Here is a 21,288-nt window from a genome sequence, read left to right as displayed (position 1 = left end):
CTCAGCACACAGAAATCACTCTTCAGGGCTCAGGGAATCATCCGGGGTGTCAGGGATCAAACCTGGATCAGCCGTGAGCAAGACGAGTGTCCTTCCTGCTGTGGTATAGCCCCAGCCCATAGTTTTGGAATCTCAAACTTCACTTTATAGGCCCCTGATCCTGAACATTTCTCTTGATCTTATAACTCTCTCCTGACCTCTTGCCTTTTCTAATCCACTGCTACTGTGATGGCAACAAGTGGTACTACATGGAAAGTATCACGTTAAGCGAAATGAGTCAGAAAGAGAGGGATAGACATAGAAAGATTGCATTCATCTGGGGAACATAAAGTAACAAAATAGGAGACTAACACCCAAGAATGGCCGAGATTAGTACCAGGAATTTTGCTCCATGGATTGGAGGCCAACCACACATGCTAGTGGAAAAGGCAGCTCAGATAGAGAAGGGAGCACCAAATAAAGGATGTTGAGAGGATCCTTCCAGGATGGGAGAAGCATGCTGAAAGTAGACTATAGACCAAACATGATTGCCACTCAATGTCTCTTTTGCAAACCACAACACCCAAAAGGAGAGAAAGAACAAAGGGGAATGCCCTGTCACAGAGGCATGGTGGGAAGGGAGGGATGGGGGTGGGAGGGATACTGGGATCCGTCGTGGTGGGAAATGGGCACTGGTGGAGGGATGGGTATTTGATCATTGTATAATTGAAACCCAAGCACAAAATTTGTAAGTCTCCAACTGTACCTCATGGTGTCTCACTAATAAAAAAAAAAGAAAGAAAGAAACTGTGTGTAATCAGAATTATGAAACTGTAATGAGAACTAAGAAAACGTGACAGGGACTGAGAAATTGAACTGACCCCCTGAATTAAACAAGAGAAGGGAAGGAGAAGCATTCCTGCTATGATCCCAATTAATGGAGCTAAGGGCCCCTCAGCTAATACTTGGGAGTGTTCTTGGCTCGACATGTTTCTGGGAGCGCATGGGAGATGGCATCAAAGGGCAGGACCAAATGGGTGAGATAAATTGCCACCGGCTGTTTTCCTTTTGGGCACCTGAAGGCCGTATCATGTGAAAAAGATGTATTCATTGTTTTTTTCTTTTGCCAATGATCTATGTATCTCCTGTTTTACTAACAAAAATGTACAAAGATTGTAGCCCATGCTTAAAGGATAAAAGAGAGACCCTCTCAGCAAATGGGGCTCCGAGTCTCTTTCTCTTCTGACTGGGGTCCTCAGCGCTGAGGCTCTAATAAACTCACTCTTCTATCCTGAACTCTCTCTCTCTCTCTTTCTCTCTCTCTCTCTCTCTCTCTGTTCACTCGCGGCCCATGCCAGCACAACACTACCTGGTAAATGTCCTACTTATCTCTCCTCCTCCTGATCTCCTAGTTTCCCCTCCAAAACCTGCCCATAGCATTTTCACCTTCACTTAATCACTTAATCACTTAACTTCCCGTTAGTCGGCGATTTGCTCGAGCGGGCGCCAGTAACGTCTCCATTTGTCCCTGTTGCGTGCTAGTGTACCCCAATGGCATCTGTTCACTCTGGGAACATGAAGAGCCTCAAACCGATCGTTCATGATCTTGATGAAAAAGTCTGACCATCTGATAGGTGGGCGGCCACGCGGTCTTTTGACATCCCGTGGAATCCAGTCCGTAACAGCTCTAGTCCCGCGGTCGTCTTTAAATCTCATTATGTGACCAGCCCATCTGATTTTTGACACCTTGGCAAACGAGACAGCGTCCCTGATTCTTGATCGTCGACGGATGTCGGAACTCCGGATTCTTTCTCTCATTTGAGTGAAATGTGATATTCCAAGCATAGCTCTTTCAATTCCTCTTTGGGAGACCCGAATAGCATTCTCATCCTGTTCACGTAGGGCCCAGGTCTCTGAGGCATATGTTAATGCAGGAAGAACAGTGGAATCAAAGAGATATGCCCGGAGCCGGAGTTTCTTCATCCTCTTAGCTATTTCTTCGACATTCTTGAAGGCGTTCCAAGCCGCTCTCTTCCTCCTGTGCAGCTCGGGTGCCAGGTCATTTGTCATGTTGACTTCTCGACCTAGGTGCACATAGCTGTTGCATTCGGAGATGGTCGTTCCATTGAGAGTGAATGGGGCATCAGGAACGAGGCTGTTTCTCATAAACATTGTCTTCGTAAGATTCAGCTGTAGTCCTACCTTTCCACACTCACGGTCAAAGTCGGCCAGCATTTGTGCCGCTTGGCTGATGTTTGGTGTTATTAAAACAATGTCATCAGCAAAGCGGAGGTGGTGTAGTTGCCGACCATCTATCTTCACTCCCATTCCTTCCCATTCCAGTCGTCGCATGATGTTCTCGAGGGTGGCACTGAAGAGTTTCGGTGAATTTTCACCTTAATTGATGGGAACTCCCTTTTTCCCATTGCTCAGCTCCTGAGCTATGGAGTTATGAATGGCATTTTTTTTTCTTCACTAGTGACATCGATGCTAAAAATCCTCTTTCATTTGCCCTCAGAATATAATCAAAATCTATTTATCACTATCCCTATGATGACCACCTTGGTGCAGGCTCCTTTATCTAGATTATTGAAATTAGTTCTCTGGATCCAGCCATCTCAGCTCACCTATTCTCATGAAGCAATTACGAGACTCTTAAGAAGAGTGAGAGAGGCATTGGAGAGACAGGACAGGGCAAAGGACCTTGTCTTGCCTGCAGCTGACCCAGGTTTAGTTCTTAGCACCACAGAGTCCTCTAAGCCCCGACAGGAGTGATCCATGAGCCCAGAACAAGGAACAAGCCCTGAGCACAGCTGAGTGTTGCCCCAGATCCCATATAAAACATACAAAATTAGACAGACATACTGTCATTTCAATGGTAGGACTGTAGATGGGAAAGATAATAAAGAAATAAAAGAGAAAATTGACTATAGCAAAAGCGCAACTAAGGAAAGTAAGACGCTGCAAGGAAATGTTCTGAAAATTAGGGGGGCATAGCAACAGGTCCAAAAAAGAATTACCAAAAAATGTAACAGGGCATTTTTAACAATTTTAAGCCAAAATAAAGATTCAATCAAATGAATGCATTTCTAAAAAGTAAAACTGTGCATTATTGACCCCACTGACATCTTGTTTTTATTTTTCAGTTTTTGGTTTCTGGACCAAATCTGGTGATGCTCAGGGGTTACTCCTGGCTCAGAGAGAAATTACTCCCACTGGTGTTAGGGTGGAGTGATAGCATAGCGGGTAGGGCATTTGCCTTGTGCACGGTTGACCCAGGTTTGATTCCTCTGTCCCTCTCAGAGAGCCTGGCAAGCTACCAAGAGTATTCCATCCACAAAGCAGAGCCTGGCAAGCTCCGCGTGGCATATTTGATATGCTCAAAACAGTAACAAGTCTCACAATGGAGACATTACTGGTGCCCACCCGAGCAAATCGATGAATAACAGGAGGACAGTGCTACAGTGCTACAGTGATGTTTAGGGGATCATATGGGATGCCGGGAAATGAACCTGGGTTGACTGCATGCAAGCCAAATGCGTTCCCCTCTGCACTCTCTCCAGCCTCCAGCCCAACCACATTGAAATGTTGAAGCCTATATCACAAACCATTCCAAGAGGCTGGAGGAACAACAGTGAACAAACAAGTCACAGTCTTTGCCCTTACAGGGTTGACATTACAGTGCAGGAAGAAAGGCAAACAGTACCTGAGGTAAGGAACTGAAGTGGCAATTGAGAGGAAAATCAATGCTAAAGACACGAATGGGTCAGGGGAATGGCCCCTGCAGTTCCCAAAGGAGGCCAGGATTACAAGGTGACTTTTGATAAACATTCACAGAAGATGATGAATAATGTAGCAGGAATTGGAGTGGAATAACACCCCAGGCCAAGAGAAGAGAATATTCCAGAAGAATGACAGGGTAAGGACTTTGTGGGGTGAGGACTTTGTGGGGGTGAGGGTGGGGGTAGATATCTGCCTCTTTGCTGTCAACTCTTCAGCAAATGTTTCACTGACACTCGACTTAAATCTGCACCACTTTTACTACTCTCTGTTCTTTTACCTTCTAATGTAATATAAAATATACTTTTTTTAAAAATTATCTCTTATCTTCCCCTTCCTAGTCAAAAGCAACTACATAAGGATAGGTTTTTTGTGTGTTTTCATTAAGGGTGTATCATAAGTGCTCAGAGCACTGCTTTGTAAGTGGAACATGCTTGACGCATGTTTGTAAATAAAATTAAGATGATGAAAGACATAGAAGACTAAAAAGGAAACTGGGAAGTTGCATGAAAAAAAAAGGTGGTTCAAGGGTGAAGTCAGAAGTACATCAAATGTTTCTGGGGTTAGATAAAGACCAAGAATTGTCCATTGAGTGGTGAAGACAAAGAATTCTTGTTAGTGTGAGAGTCATCCCATGGTAAGGATTAGTGGAATGGGTTCTAGAAAGAACGGAAGAAGAGAATTCTGAAAAGAAAACTGAGCACAGGCAGCTCTTTCCAAAAGTTTAGCTCTAACATGATGGATACAAAGGAAAAGAGGATGGATCCCAAGGATGTTTTAGGACAGAGAAAGAACCAGTATGACAATAATAGTTAGAAATGCTCACTCTGGATGAGGAACTGAGTGTTGAAACTAGGTAAAGGGATATACTTGATAACTTTTCATTATCTGTATTGCAGAGCATAATGCCCAAAATGGGGGAGAGAGATAGAGACAGAGACAGAGACAGAGAAGAAAAGAGAAACATGCTGGCCATTAGAGGCAGGTGTCAGGAGTGGGAGGGAAACTGGGGACATTGGTGGTGGGAAATGCACACTGATGATGGAACGGGTGTTAAACATTATATGACTGAAACCCAATCATGAAAACTTTGTCACTGTGTATCTCACTATGATCCAATTTAAAAAATAAAATATAAGAAAGGATTTTTGCCAGATTAAAAAAATAATAGCATTCTTTTATTAGATTGGGGAGAAAAAAAACAGCAGAGATGGGAAAAAGAAGAGCAGAGAGCTATAAATAAAATCGGGAAGAGCCACAGAAATGGTCTCTGGGAGGAAGGCGTCAGGAGGCCCGGCACACATGTGGAGAGGGAGTTAGAGAGGAGTGCAGATGGCTTCCCCCTAGGAACAGAAGCGAAGACGGAGTATTTGGGCACAGATGCCTGGAGGTGGGTTGCTGTGGTCGTGGGAGCTTGCGGAAATTCTTTTTTCATGGCTTCTATTTCTCTGAGAGGAATAGGAAACAGCGTCATCAGCCGAGAGTAAGGATGGAGGAGGAGGTGTGGATGGTTTAGGAGACAAGCTAAAGAATACTTGTCCCAGAAACGGAGAGCACACGGAGTCGGGAAATGCCTCCAGCCTGCCAGGCAGCGCTCAGAGCCCACTGCGGTTTAGTCACTGGGCTCGGGGGTGGGTGTTTTCTGCACCACAGTCAGCAGCGAGCCTGTGGGTAGGACCACAGATGAGAGTTGGCTGCAGCCGGGGTTGTGTTTGAAAGGAGAGCAGAAGACAGATTAAGAACAGGACAAGGACTTAATACCTCTATTGCAAACTACAACACTCAAAAGGAGGGAGAGAGGGAGGGAGGGAGAGGGAGAGAGAGAGAGAGATAGAGATAGAGAGAGAGCAAAAGGCAGGGTGGCGTGGAGGGGATGGGGTGAGGGGGTAGGTGTGGTGGAAGGATGCTGGAACCATTGGTGGTAGAAAATGGGCACTGGTGGAGGGATGGGTACTCGATCACTGTATTACTGAAATGCAAGCACCAAACTTTGTAAGTCTATAGCTGTACCCCACGGTGATTCACTAATTAAAAAATTTTAAAAAAAGAATGAATGGGGCAAGGTGGCTCATGTATAAACAGTGGGAGACTTTGAATGATTGAATACTGAATTTGAGCCAAGTTCAAGTGGCACAGAGAGGAGGAGAGGGGGATGTAAAGGGAGTTGGATCCATGGATCACGGAGCACAAAGAAGGTGGACTTGGAACTGTGTGTGCTGGGTTGAACAATGAGATGCTGGAGAGAGACTGGGCAGGGCTGTCTGTGATTGGTGTTGACACGTTCCAGGCTCTCTCTGGAGGTGCAGAACAGGGATTAGTGACAGAGAGGACGTCAAGAGCTTGAGAAAACAGAACATTGGAAAGATTGTCTCTGGATTCTGGAAATATTAAGAATTAAAGGGCTCAGGTGCTGGAGAGATAGTACAGCAGGTAGGGTGCCTGCCTTGTGTGTGGCACATGTTCAATCCCTGTCATCCCATATGGTTCCCTGAGATCCTTAGGAGCAATTCCTGAGCCAGGAGTAACTCTTGAGCATCACTGGGTATAGCCCAAAAATAAACAAGAGAAAGAATCATGGGGTTTAGCATATGACTCAGCGGGAGAGCAGATGCCTTGCATATGTGAGGCTCTGGGTTTGAGCCCTTGGAGTTGGATGCTGAAGCAACATCAGGTCAATTTTTTCATATCCTTAGCTTATGATAGGCATGCAATAACCATGTTCTGTTGCTGTTTGTTTGCTTTGTTTTGGGGGTTACACCCATTGCTGCTCAGAGCTTGTTCCTGGCTCTGCTCAGGGGAACACACAGGGTGCCAGTTAGTATAAAACCCGGGTCAAGATTCAATACTGAGCAAGTGACTCAGCCCATACTATCTCTCTAGTCCTAGAGGTAAGCATTTATCTGATGATGAGAAAAAAAAGATTTTCTCATGTGTCTATTAATTTAATACCCAGGCACAAGACTAGTGAAAATTCCCACCTCGAAAAAAAAATCATTGTGGAGACTTTCCTTGGGCTAGATTTTCACCCCCCCCCCCCCCTTACCTCTGTCTGCTCACTTCCGGTTGCATCTTTAATGTATTCCCAGTGTCCCTTCCAATTCTGTTCCCTGTTCACTTTCTCTCTGGTTTCTTTGGAAGATGGATACACTTCAGCAGAAGGTGGCATTCTCTCTCTCTCTCTCTCTCTCTCTCTCTCTCTCTCTCTCTCTTTCATTCTCTCTCCTTTCTGTGTCTCCCCCTCCTAATCATTAGGGAGGTGGAGCATTGCATAGTCACTGAGCTACAGACTGAGTAGGTACATCACCCAACTGAAATGGACCTACCTAGCGCCAGCCATGAGTTAATATTTCTCTCTCCTTACAAAAATCCAGTGACAATCATCAGCGCAATTGTGAGATAGGGCATTTTCTCTAGGCTGGAGCATTTGAATCAGAGTGAACTATTTCATAAACAATGAACATATGCTGTTTCTCAAACACAATACACTGCTGAGTACTCAGAAAAAGTTCAAAGTCACAAAAGATTAAAAAGTTCTCAAGACCTACACCCATCAGCACCCTGAAGAGTGTGGATTTTCCAGACACTAAGTAGGACTTCAGGGCATATTTGCTGAATTAACTCAAAAGCGATATGCATTCTTCATGTGATTAAAATCCTAAGGTGACTTTTTATGAAGTACTCATGTCAGTTCCGACAGTTCTGATTACTACATGTTTTACATGAAGGAAAAATATTCCATGAAATTTGAGTTGCATGACTATTTTGGTTAAGTGGTATTATTGGTGTAACCAGGTTATAGCATTTTCCCCCATTTTGAATATAATGGGGGTCTCAATATGGATATGATATGGTTTTTCTCTTTTTTTCTCTTTTTTTGCTCTTTACTTTTTTGAGTTTAGTTGTTGCTTTTTCTTTTCTTTTTTTTTCCTGCCATGCCAGGGATTGAACCCAAGTCCACCTAGAAAAAGTAAGTGCTCCACCTCTGAACCATTTCCATAGGGAAATTAAAGGGCTGGATGGAGGGGTTGGGGCCACATGCAGTGATAGTTAAGAATTATTCCTGGCTCTGTGCTCAGGTATGACCATTGGCAGTGTTTGTGGGACCATATATGGAGCCAGAAATTTAAGCCAGCATCTGTGGGCTGCAAGAAAAGTGTCTCACCCTCTGTATTGTCTCTATGGCCTCTTTACTTCTAAAATACCTGCACCTGTTGCAGACACAAACAATTCCTGAAACCATATCACCAACGACCAGAACTCCAGATCTTTTATTGCTTCCTCATCCTCAGCAAACCAAAGTAGAGATGAATAAATTAGGATAGAGCGTGTTGTGTATGTGGGGGTGTGTGTGGATGAGAGAAGGTCAGAGATAATCAATTTGATAATAATGATTGTAATTGAGGAAGGGACAAAAATAAATGGAGGGGCAACCCTGAGTCATTGTCCAAGAGAGACAAATCTGGTATCCAACTCTGTGTACTGGGGTTGTGTGTTGAACTAAAGAGGCTGAGAGATAAACTGGCCTGATACTTCTACACCTCTCTCATTCCAAAATAGATTCCAGAGAAGCATAAAACAAAATCTGCTACTTTATTTGCTTCTTTATAATGGGGGGTGGGGTGGGGAGGGGGTGACATTGAGCCTACTCCTGGCTCTGAGCTCAAGGATAACTCCTAGAGGTGCTTAGGGAGACTGTGTGTAGAGCTGGGGATTAAACTGGGATTGGCCACATACAAGGCAAGCACCTTATTCCCTATATTTTCTCTCTGGTCTATGACTTTGTTTTATAATTTAGCTTAGAATAGGCAACAGTTAACCTCCTTGAAATCAATCAATAAGTTGTCATAAAATTATATTAGTTATGAATTATCCCTATGTGGTCAAGGCATCTGCTTGTCAGTTCAACTTTTCTATATATATAGTTGAACTCATGATGACACCCCATACAGGGCATACAAATATGCAATAATGCACTCATGTAATATTTCTGAAAACCACATTTCCAATAGGTTTGCATTATCACAACTCCCCCACCCCTCGAAAATATCCAAATATATATAGCATATACAACTGGTCAGGAAGAAAGCTGAAGAGATTAATAAATGAGTAAAATAGGATTGACCTAATCCCAACATCTCTTCATATCCTGTCCCTTCCTGATCCCCTTCCATAGTGCCAGGAGAGTAAAACTTGGCCTCTCATCAGACTGCTGGACTTGGAGGCAAGAACGGAGTTCAGTTCCAGAGACTCATCCCAGCTTTTAATTGTGTATGGTCTGTGGACTTAGAGTTTGAAAACTAAGTGGATCCATAGAAATCATAAAGAAAATGAAGGACTAGATAAGTACCAAAGAATCTCATGCACATGCAGCACATAAAAAAACAAAGCAATGTAACAGAGTCCAGTGAAAACAACCCCCTACACGCTGTGACCACAGAGCTGAGGTTCCCAAGGATGGGCAATGTCCAGTGGAGTAAAAGGGTGCAAGGAATCATGGTAGAGGGAGACTGGCATTTGGGGGGGTGGGTGTGATGTGAAACCATCATACCTAGAAGCACTGTAGCACTGTCCTCTCATTGTTCATCTATTTGCTTGAGCAGGCACCAGTAACATCTCCATTTTAAGACTTGTTAATGTTTTTGGCATATCAAATATGCCACGGAGAGTTTGCCAGGCTCTGCCATGCAGGCAGGATACTCTAAGTTGCTTGCTGGGCTCACCGAGAGGGACAGGGGAATCAAACCTGGGCTGGCCCTTGTGCAAGGCAAATGCCCTACCCACTGTATTATAAAAATTTTTGCAGACTATTATACCAATGCTTCCTCTACAACAAACATGTTTAAAACACTACAAAAACTTTCAAAGAGCTTTTGGAAAATATCAAATACCAAAAAAGGAAATAAATTCAAGAGAGGATGAGAACAAATTAGAGAAGTTCTAAGACACAGAAGACATCTCTGGGGCAGTAAGGATGGATAAACAAGAGGCGTATGTCATCCCAGGTAGGCAGAGCTTATAAGCAGACCCCATCAGAACTGTTATACTGGAAGGGTCACAGCCAGAATATTTACCTTGTGTTGCTCAAGTTTCCGTTGGATTGTGTTTGCTGTTTCCTCATGGGCCTGGTGAATGGCTATTTCCTCTCTTAAAGCCACTTCTGCTCTGTATAACCAGGCACCTATGGTACCCAGAGGAGCAGGAAGAGATTTATCAAGCTGTATGTGCCAATCAAAGAGCTGAAATTGAAAACAAAATAGAATATTTCAAATTCAGAAGGTAATTTCTAAAGACTCCCCAATGATTTTAAAGCCTATATAAAACTTGAAGTAAATGTTCTCAGAGTAAGTATCCAGTATCAGGTGAACAAATTAGAGAGTATCAGGTACTTACAAATTAGTAAGGATCAGGAAAACAAATATTTATGCTCTGAATGTGATGCTTTGGGAACAAGGAGAACACTATAATCTAAAGGAAATTAATTTTAAAGAAACCTAAAATAAATCTTAGAATCTCAAAGGATGCTTTTAGAAGCATAAATGATTTTCTTCTTATGGAAATAACAATGCATCCACAAAGTTTTAGTTTGTCTCTAGCTAAAAGGAAAAAGCCTAGAGTTGCTCCCTTGCTTCAAAATTCAATCCCCAATATACCAGCTAATGAAAATCCTTTCAGCCTTCCCACATGAAGACAAATCCAAAAAAATCAAGGTCTAAATATGTACGGAAAAAAAGGAGTATCTAGAATTATTTCAACAATAATATAATTCTCTAGGCAATACTGAGTTTTTCTCCTTCACCCAACTCTTTTATTTTTAATGAATCACTGTGAGATCCAGTTACAAACTTACAAACTTTTATGATTACCTTTCAGTCATACAATGATCGAGCACTCATCCCTCCACCGGTGCCCATTCTCCACCACCAACGTTCCCAGTATCCCTCCCACCATCCCATCCCATCCCTGCTGCCTCTGTGGCAGGCAAATTCTCTCTTGCTCTCTCTTTCCTTTGGGCTGTTATGGTTTGCAATATAGGTAGTAAGTGGCCATCATGTTTGATCCATAGTCTACATTCATGCCTCTCCCAACCTGAGTGAGTTTACTTAGTGGTAACTCCAACCATCATTTACTTAGTGGTCCCTTCTCTATCTCAGCTGCCTTTTCACCCAACCCTTAAGGACTGCTCCCTCAGTCACTGAAGGCTAGGTTTGATGCATGAGTATTTGGGAACTAATCTATTTCTTTGTTAGTTTGTTGGGGAAAAAATAGATTAGCAAAAGGAAGAAAACAGATCCAAGCCAAGTATTCCCATTTGTCACTAAAGTTTCTGAAGCTTTGAAACTTTGGTCTTTCAATTTGCAAATTACCAACATGACAATTTCAGAGTGTTCTTCCTTCCAGTTCAATGAAATATGAAGATATGCTTACATTGAAGAATACAAAATGAGAATGAAAAGGGGAGACTATTTAATTAATAAAAAATGTTTATGGAATATAAAGAAGTTGTTAAGGCTGTATTCCTACAAGAGGCAGTTCTTCTAATCCACCCAGAATAAAGTTACAGAAAGGAAGAAGTAACCCAGATGGTCTTCGAGATTGGAATCGAACATCTAGTCGATGACGGAGTGATGTGAAGTGGGGCCAGGGAGGCAACAAGAGTTTCAAAAACTTAAGGCAAAACTTGACAGGGGTAGAGAATGTCCCTTGATGAAATATTTCCTTTGTCCAACAGGCAGGAAGACCCATTGCAATTATTACTGGATAGAAAATGGTGACGGGAAACTTTCATGACTAAATGACACAAGTTCCCATGAAATGAACTGTAGGAGAACTTACCCTGGAGGACACTCTCTCCCAGGACTGTTTCACCAGAGCTTGGTCAAGTGACAATTTGCCATCTCTGTGTAAAGGCTGTATTAAATGTTCAACCTGTTTCCTTTTTATCTCGTATTGAACCCTGAAGTGTTTAAATGACTGGAGGAAGAAAAATAGCAACAGCATGGCAATGAGTCAAAATAAGCGAAAGCAGAGGAAATCGCCTTTCCGAAATAACAATCTTTTCTATTTGGATAACACTCAGTATATGTTGTTGATAAAATGCCAGTTTTAATACAAATAGCAGCTTACCAGTTATCAAGTCCTGAACAATGAAACTGGCCCCATGGGAAGTATTTCCTACATTTTGTCTTTTCTGGTTCTTTCTTTAACCCTGTACATAGACAGGCTCTATCATTCCATAGACAGTACCTGACTCAGTAATGGTAAGTAAAGGAGAGGATGGAAGTCCAGATTTTCTCACTTCTAGTGAAATAATGTACTTGTCAGTCCATGAGCATCAGTAAATCACAGTGTATGGAATTATTCATTTATGCTAATAACCAAATAAGTGGTTTACTTTCAGGTTCTAGTTTATAAATATAATTACATATATCAAAATCTAATGAATGAAAGTGAGAGAACAGTGAATTAATGCTCTCTAATTTTTTTTCTAAAGTCTTTATAAGGAGGCAGACTTAGGCAATTTCATTTGCATATATAGTAATTTGCTTAACTTTTATGGTAGTAACTTATTAATATCACGAAGGTCTTTTTGGTCACTATATGCATAGCATAAATTCCCAATAGGTAGGCTTAATAATAAGTCTAATATTAGCTCCCCCAAAGTCATAAATTTAAAGTTTTTTCTTTTGCATCAAATTACACCTCTAAAATATGATTTTAAGTCCAAATAAATATGAATTGAATGAATTGAAAGTACTGAAATGTGAAATTAAAATAATTTTAAAAAAATAAAATGGCCCCATGAAATCTATCAGATAACACTGCTGAAGGAATTTCTAAGTGATTATTAATTCTAATAATCAAGCATGTAAATTCCCATGAAGAACACTGGGGGGAGATGGTGAATAAATATTTTTCTTTTCTTTCTTAAGTCACTGGAATTGAACAACTCCAATGAAAACTAAATTATTATTCCATGCTATTCCACAGAATTTCATGCATGAAAAAACTAGAAAATAAACTACTGATTGACAAGTACAATCAGAAAATTCAGGTTACCTAATGAACACACTTGAAAGAAAATATCCCCTCTGAATTTCTGATGCTCTGTAACTCTATTTAAAAGGACAGATGACCATACTTGGTTCTTTTTTAGCTCAAAATTTTTTAATCTTTTTTTTACCTTTTATAAGATAACATGTTACAACAGGCATCTCCATGACTTCGAATTAATTTCTGATAATTTATGTTAAGACTAAAACATATCCATAGACTAAGCAAGTATATTTACTGTGCTTGCCTTTCCATTCTCAAATTTCTGAACTGATCATTTTTAAATGAACTAAATCCTACAGCTTGGAAGAAATGTTTTTTTAGTCTCAATTCAAAAACTAAGTATTTATTTATTACTTTACCAAGTTCAACAAATATATGATACACTTAATAGAATGACTCACTTAAATTTAGACACACTTTATAGATGTGAGCACATAAATATCACACATTAAAATTATTATAGCTGATATTTGTACTGTCTGCCAGGATGAGACACTTATATCATTGCACATCTTTATACCAGGAAGTGATTCAAATGTCATCTAGATTAGAATATATTATAGTTTTGCCACAAAAATACATTGCCATTTTAAATAGGAGGAAAATGCTGTTAATGTGGCATGGAGTAAATATCATTGGAAAAACCTGTCATAAGTCTCGATGTTTCAGAAGTAGAAACTGGAAGTAGAAATCCAATTAATGACAATATAATGATAACGGGAAGAAAATTCTAACAGCGGGCACCCTTGGTCTCCTTTTAAATGCACATGTTGAACAAGGCGAGTCATAGGTGAAATTAATCCCATTAATGGAACCACTCCAAATACCCATGTTGCAATCCTTTATTAAAATCAGCTTACTCAATGATTTCGCAAGCAACTCACTTTTTGGTGTATGTTTGTGTTATGAGATGTTTATACAATCATGAATTCTACAAAAATGACTGGGGTTTTGGGCTCTGGGACATTTACAATACTGAATTCTGGAAAACTCACGAAGCTTCTTAATCCCATCCATGTACTGTGTAGACAAATACAATCTAAGCCTACTTACATAGAAATACAATTATTTAAAGACTACAGATAACATACTTTTTGTTTTGTTTTTGTTCTTGGGCTACAATTGGTGTGTTCAGGGCTTGCTTCCAGTTTCTGCTGAGATACCATTCTTGGTGGTGCTCAGGAGACCATATGCAGTAGCAGGGACTGGCAAATGCCTAAACTCCTAAGCCATCAGTCTGGTCCAATAGTATTTCTTTTTGTGAGGATGAAGTGAACAACTGGCTGTGATCAGGGCTTACTCCTGGCTCTGTGTTCCAGGATCACTCCTAGGAGTGTTCAGGGGACCATATGTGGTGCCAAGTATTGAACTTTGATTGGATGCATACAAAGCAAGCAATTTACCCAGTATACTGTCTTTCGGCCCTTAATAATAATTTCTTTTAAAAAACGTATTTCTTGAAAAACTCACAATGCTTGAAAAACTAAACAATGCCTGAACATAGATTAAAGCACATATAAGAATGTTACTCGTAACATTCTTTAGAATGTTAAACTATCTTTTTTATACATCACCTGGTATTTATCCTGTAAATTTGATTCTGCCACCTGTGCCCTTGTCAAATCCCTTTCAAATTGGTCGATCCAGACTTTTGTTTCCTTCAAAACTAGCCTTTCTTCTCTCTGAAAGCCAGCAGATAATACAATTTTAGAAGTAATTGTGCATTTATCTTACAAACAATAATGAATACCTTGATTCTCTCTGAAAAATCTTCTCTCTCCCCCTTCATATTTGAAATGTCAGAAGCAAAATTAAATTCTAGAAAAATATCTTAATGATCCTGCCAAATGTTGAAATTACCTAATTGCATTAATTTTTTCTCTAGTAACACTAATTTAATTAAGAAAATATGCTCAGGGCAATGTTATAAGTCAACAAAATACTTGCCATTCTCTAATTATGAATATAAATTATTTACTTCCAGATTCATTTTAAAATACTAAAATATAAATAGGTTTTCTTGTTTTGTTTTGTTTGTTCTTTTGGGCTACCCAAGCAGTTCTTGGGAATTACTCCTGGCTCTGAGCTCGAGGATCACTTGTGGTGAGGGTTCAGGTGAACATATGAGATCAAACCCAGGTCAACTGTGTGCAAGGAAAATGCCGTACCTGCTATAACTCCATCCCCTACAGTAAACAAATAAATCTTGACTTTTATTTTCATGTCACACATAAGCAGTCAGACATAATTATAAATTATTCCTTTTATTAGTGCTATTAAGTGCTACTTAAAGTTGATCATTGATGTCAATTTGTAAATAGATTAGTGGCACATCTGTGAGAATGTCTTAATAGAATTTACACATGTTATTTGTTTATTAGGGGGAAAAAGAGAAAAAACAGAATTAAGGTATTATACAAGAGAAAGGCATGCAAAAGAAAGAAGGCAGAATGTTTGGAATAGGTTGCTGGGTCAAGGCAGCTTAAATCTTACCTTTAAATAAGGGGTACTATTTGCAAAGGTTGGAAAAGTTGAAAATATTTCCTAACAATACGAAAAGATAACATATAGAAAGGTAATATATCCAAGGAACAAAAATCATAGAAGAAACACGAAAATAAATAAAGGAGAGACATTGACTTATCAATGGGCAATAATGTCACTGGCATCATTATGTAAGAATATTTTGTAACTTTTAAAGTTATCTAAGTATTCTAATTGAACAAAGAAATGTAGTTTTCTGAATTTTGATATTGACATTTTATTTTATAAAAGCCATATGCAGTACCATATATCTTTTATAAACAAGCATGTCTGGAACATTTTTAAAGTAGAATAATGTAAAGAAGAGGAATATTAGACATAAATTCTCCACAAACACATTTAGGGGGCTATTTCAGTGCCCCTATTATGCCTAAGACTGTTTTGTAGTTTGCAAGGCAACCAGTAATACTTGTTACAACAGAAGAATTGATCAAATAAATAACTGAAAATTTAATGAGTAAGTGAGATAAGCCAATGGGCTTATTTGATTTATTTTTTGAGAGAGTGATAATTATGCAATGAAAACCATTAGGGAAACAGTATATTTATCATTTGTTCTGATTGAAATAAAAAAGACCTATCGATGTTTATTTCAAGTAAGAAACTAATATTTAAAATGGTAGGTATAAAATACTTCCTTTACATAAAAACATAACTGGACTATAGAAATCAAATAGATCCCTACAAAAATAGAAGCCTGATACATACATACACACCAAAATTCAAATACAAAGGATTTTTCACTCAAATTTTATATATATATGTATATATATATATATATATATATATATATATATATATATAATCTTGCTCTCCATGTTCTGCAGGGTTGGAAGCCGATGTAAATGTCCTGTATAAACTAGATTTAGTCAAAAATTATGGTGTTTTTCATTAATGTTTGGGGGTCCCACATTGGAACTCCCAAACATTAATGGAGAGAAAATGCCAATCTTTGCTTGTCCTACCCTTGATTCAAAGGAAGACATGATTATTCTCACTATCCTGAATTGGAAATAATTCTGCCTTCAATTCCAGAGGAAGACATACATCTGTATTTTAAGATGCCAAGAATTTTATAAGTGAATTAAAAGAGCCATTTTTCCAAAGGCCTAAGTAGAAAAAAACTGAAATATCAATAACTCTAATATGTAGCACTGTAGCACTGTCCTCCCATTGTTCATCGATTTGCTCGAGCGGGCCCAGTAATGTCTCCATTGCGAGACTTGTTGCTACTGTGTTTGGCATATCAAATACGTCATGGGTAGCTTGCCAGGCTTTGCCAAGCAGGCGAGATACTCTTGGTAACTTGCCGGGCTCTCTGAGAGGGGCGGAGGAATCGAACCACAGGACACCTAGGTCGGCCATGCACAAGATAAATACCTTACCCACTATGCTTTAAAAACGAACTCACTGACATGCACTGGCCTATCGATACTTGCAGAAACACAAGACAGACACTTACATCATTATCCAATTCATCAGCGCCTGTGTTGTAAATGTCAGGATAGTGTTTCAGAAACTGGGCCACGTAGGTCATGATGGACTTCTCATCTGGTTTATCCACATCAACATCTGGAAATGAAGGAATTATCCACAATTATATTTAAAGTTTGAAATCGACTTAACATCTCCAAATACAATGTCCTGTATTCAGAAGACAAAAGACACGGAATGAATATTTTAGAGAGGGGAATCGGAACTGATTTAGTCTGGGTGATGCATGGTAAAAATTTTAAAATTTGAAAAGGTGGTCATTGAAGTGTATTTCTAGCATAAATTTGTGTTTCTAGGACAAATGTGTGTTTCTACGATGTTTCTATGACAAACAGGAAAGGGGTAAATATTTAAATGAAATATTTAAATGATCTTGACACTCAGTCATCAGAGATATGAGCTGCTCTATAATCTTTAAACACTCTCTCCAGTTACTCAAATGCAAATAATAGGTAAAATTTTTAATTGATTTGAATGTCTAAAAAATGCTTACAGGGACAGAGGGATGGCTTAGTGGTGGAGTACTGGTGTGGAGGTTGTGAGTTCAACCCCTATCTAACATCATCTCTCAGGCTGAGTGAAAATGATCTCAACAGCACTGCATTTTGTGGTACCTGGCAAGCACTGCAACTATAAGTGATGCCCAGTTATTGCAGCAGCAACAATAAAATGAAGGGAGAAGCTCATGATGTGTGTCACTGAATAGAGGTGTTCACAGATTATACATTGTGTAGCACACACTGCCAAATATAAAATAGCCCTGCCTTGCTTCCTCAAGCTGAGTGTTAGGAAAGGGAGAGTCTCCTGATGTTTAGTTCCTTAGAGAGCATCTTCACAACAGCAGAGTGGACCCTACAGTCGAATCTAAGTGACTGTTCTTTGAACAACCAAGTCCTGTTTCAGGGAGACAGAGACAGAACACACATCAATGACTGTTGTTTTTAACATCATATACGTCTTCTATCTTAGACAATCAGTACAAACCAGGCAGAGATACTGATAGGCATGTAAAAATTATAGCATGGGCCGAGACTGAATACGCCGAATATCAAAGGTTTTAAACAAGTTTTTGAAAATATCCCTTCTAAAGGAAATTGGAACGGGTGAGTACACTTGGAGATTATAGATACACATTATCTACCCACAGAGCCAAGAATATAATAAAGCAAATAAAAAGATGAAAATCAAAATGTAGAACTGATGCAATGTTTGCAATGTTCTGTGTGATTTCCAAAGATTATCCACGTAGCGCCAGAGAGATAGTACAGTAGGTAGGGCATTTGCCTTGCGTGTGGGCAACTCAGGTCCAATCCTCTGCATTCTATATAGTCCTGTGAGCACTGCAAGGGGTAATTCTTGAGTGCAGAGCCAGGAGTGACCCCTGAGTATTGAAGGGTCTGATCCAAAAAGCCAAAATATAATACATTTTTAAAAACAAATAAAGATTATTCGTGTAGCTTACATAAAGTGCTACAAGTCAAATAAGTCAAAAAGAAGCACATATAAGGTATTTGGGGAGTCTTAGATGATTCAAAGGAGATGCTGCTAAGAATAAGATCCCTGTTACAAAAAAATACACATGAAGAATGTGTAAAATGGTTTTGTGGAGTATGGAAGTGGTATCTAAAAAATTTTAATGTATTAAAGTGTTTGAAAGCAGCATTTTATGTATCAATACAGTACATGCTTTTAGGTTTGCATGTAACCACATTATAAACTAACTTTATAGCAGACATTGGTCTATTTAATCTCTGTTCCTAAGAGTTTGTGTATTTGAGTTGGGTTAATAACTTTTTGAGGAGGAACTTCATTGGACTTTTAAAGGAGAGTCACTGACCTGGGATACCCTTACATTTGGTCAACCTCAGTTCTGGTAATCAAAAAAAAAGGAGCAAGATTCTCTAGCTCAGTGGGTATGAAGGAAGTCCTTTAACTCTTGTTTTTGATCCAACACACAGACACACACACACACACAAAGTAAGCTCTTATACATCCTCTCAAGTTGAGGGCTGGAAAGGAAGTCTGGTTTTTCCCTGGATATAAATAAGTATAATGGGTATGGCTGGCTTTTGTCTATGCAGAAAGTAAAAGGCCCTTGGCTGTCCTAGTGAATCTCAGTCTGGTGAGTATGAGAAAATGATTCCTGAAGTACTAAAGGAGCTTCATTTTGACACTCATTTCAGAGAAGACAAACTAGAGACCTGTTAGTCTTTGAAACATACTGAGTTTCTGGAAACTCACACCTCAACTTGAGCAGTTTTTTAGGTCTTGAAATGTTCATTCTGAAATATCATCCTTATAACTAACTTGTGTTCATTACACTTACATTTCTGCATTCATTAATAGAATTTTTCAAACTAATCACCCCAAAACATTATCTTATAAGGAAGATTCATTTTGACTTTTTTTATTCTAGTGTAAAAACCAACTTAGCTTAGGAAAGGAATCAACATTACTGTCTGAAGTCTTGAAGGAATAAATTCCTAGTCCAGAAAGTCTTAAAATTAAATCTGTCCCTCCCCAAAGGTAAAAAATAATTAAAATGAAAACAATCCGTGAATCATTCTTTGACTGTACCCAGTGGATTCCAAGGTAATGAACACAAATAGACATTTCTGCCTAGGGAGGGAGGGTACACTGGTGATTGGTGCATTGTTGGAATTTTGTGCATGAGAAGAACCATAATTCACAGTAATTTACACGCCGTTGAGGCTTTCATCTTATTTTCAGTATAGTGAATAAGTGCAGGTCACCTGCCTGATGCCAGCAATGTCAAATCAATGTTTATAGCAACAGAACTGGATTTTGCTCCTGAGTATAGCAGTGAATCTTTTTCCAAGAGAAGATCAGTTCAGGAAGATGTTATTTCTAATCACTTCTCACATTTTCTGTTTTCTAATGGAATTTCAGGATGCACTTCTGAGTTTAAGACATAGGAACTTATGGAGGCAGAGAAAAATCAAGAACCAACAAACAGTCCCTCAACAGACCTTCTGGATCTAGTAAGCGTGGGATCCCCAGTTCCAGTTCAGCAATGGTGAAAGCTTCTTCCAGGTTTTCTCGATTGGATCTTCCCTTTATCTTTTCCAAATCCACGAGCTCTGGCCGGATAGCATGAATGACTGAATGAAAGGCAATTCCATTTCGCCAACTCCGCCCAAAGTCCTTCACTTCTATTCCAGTCTGCCTATGCAATTAAGACAAAATAGAATGTCATTTTCTGAAAATCTAATATATTTTCCTCAAGACTGTATGCAAATTTCAATCCTCTTTAGCAGTGAGTAAGGTACAGTTAGCTATAGCAGTTAAATGTTTTTGAGAAAATTCAGGAAAACAGAATTTTAAAGGGTCAGGACATAACATTTTTAGTACCATACTTTTCTCCATTAGTGTTTTCAGTAATCAAGATTCACAATCTAAAATACATTTTTTTAAGAAAACCAAATTAGGGCCAGAGCAATAATAGAGTTTGTAAGGCACTTGTCTTTCATACGGCTAACCCCGATTAGATTCCGGGCACTCCAACGGTCTACAGGAGTGATCTCTGAGTGGAGAATCAGGAGTAAACCCTGAGTACCACTCAGTGGCACCAATCAAACAAGCAAACAAAAACCAATTTAAAGGGAAATTGATAATAAAAATAGAAAAAGGAAATTGTTTTAAAAAATCAAAAGTGATGAATATTCAATAAACTTCTTGAAGAACTATCAAACGCATTTCTAATGAAAATGATCAGCAGAATTGTGTCTCACACACAGGTTAAAGCACACTCAAAAACACTTTAAAGGCAGATTTTATTCTTTCATCATTTCACATGAGAGATTTTGATATTTATGGAAAAAAGTATTCTGTGAATTCCAGATGTTACTGTAACTGTTGCTTAACAGTGAATTAAGGGCTCTGGTCAGCAAAATGACCAAAATGGGCTGTTAAAATATAACATTTTATTGGAAATAAGCAACAGTGTAAACAGCCATCTAAAATTGTTCAATCAAAATGTGTTGTGTGTATGTATTTTATTTCTGTAAAAACAGGAAATATACTGACAAAAATGATAAGAAAAATTCAGCTGTGTCATTGGAAAAAATGAGGAAATTCCGTTTTCAGGCATTTCTGACCTCTAAGATATTTATCTTATATGACTTTTGACCCTGGAGAAACCTGCCCTTTTCTAGCTATTTCACTCATTTTTCTCTTGATACATTTTACCTTAGAAATCTCCAAATATGGTATGTAACTATAATATGCTGACTTGATTTTTGAACAATTTTCATTTATGAGATGTTAAATGAAAGGAGGATAAATTGATTAAAAATTGAGGTGCTGGTTCCACAAAAGTGGCTCAGAGGCGGAACACTTGACTTGCTGGAATGAGTCCTGCGGTTACCCCATCATGCTGCCCACATCACCTGGTACTGCCCAGTGTGGTCTCTGACA

The 21,288-nt window shown here is 39.2% G+C and overlaps 1 protein-coding gene across 4 annotated transcripts in view; it reads right to left on the bottom strand.

Moving 5' to 3' along the window:
* The window catches only part of SYNE1 (spectrin repeat containing nuclear envelope protein 1), a 566,819-nt gene that overhangs the window by 403,425 nt on the left and 142,106 nt on the right, over positions 1-21,288 (bottom strand). For 3 of the 4 annotated variants that reach the window (XM_056125930.1, XM_056125931.1, XM_056125933.1), the window contains 6 exons: positions 19,842-20,038; positions 16,820-16,929; positions 15,307-15,357; positions 14,388-14,495; positions 11,593-11,730; positions 9,831-9,995 (listed from right to left, as the gene is read on the bottom strand). In XM_056125930.1, coding sequence (XP_055981905.1) covers positions 9,831-9,995; positions 11,593-11,730; positions 14,388-14,495; positions 15,307-15,357; positions 16,820-16,929; positions 19,842-20,038 — 769 coding nt within the window. The remainder of the gene's footprint in view (positions 1-9,830; positions 9,996-11,592; positions 11,731-14,387; positions 14,496-15,306; positions 15,358-16,819; positions 16,930-19,841; positions 20,039-21,288) is intronic. The other variant, XM_056125932.1, reaches the window with a different exon arrangement.

The sequence above is a fragment of the Sorex fumeus genome, unplaced genomic scaffold (genome assembly GCF_029834395.1).
Source record: "Sorex fumeus unplaced genomic scaffold, SorFum_2.1 ptg000061l, whole genome shotgun sequence".
NCBI lineage: Eukaryota > Metazoa > Chordata > Mammalia > Eulipotyphla > Soricidae > Sorex > Sorex fumeus.
Note: the sequence above shows the minus strand (reverse complement) of the source record. Positions and strands in the feature narration are given on the sequence as shown.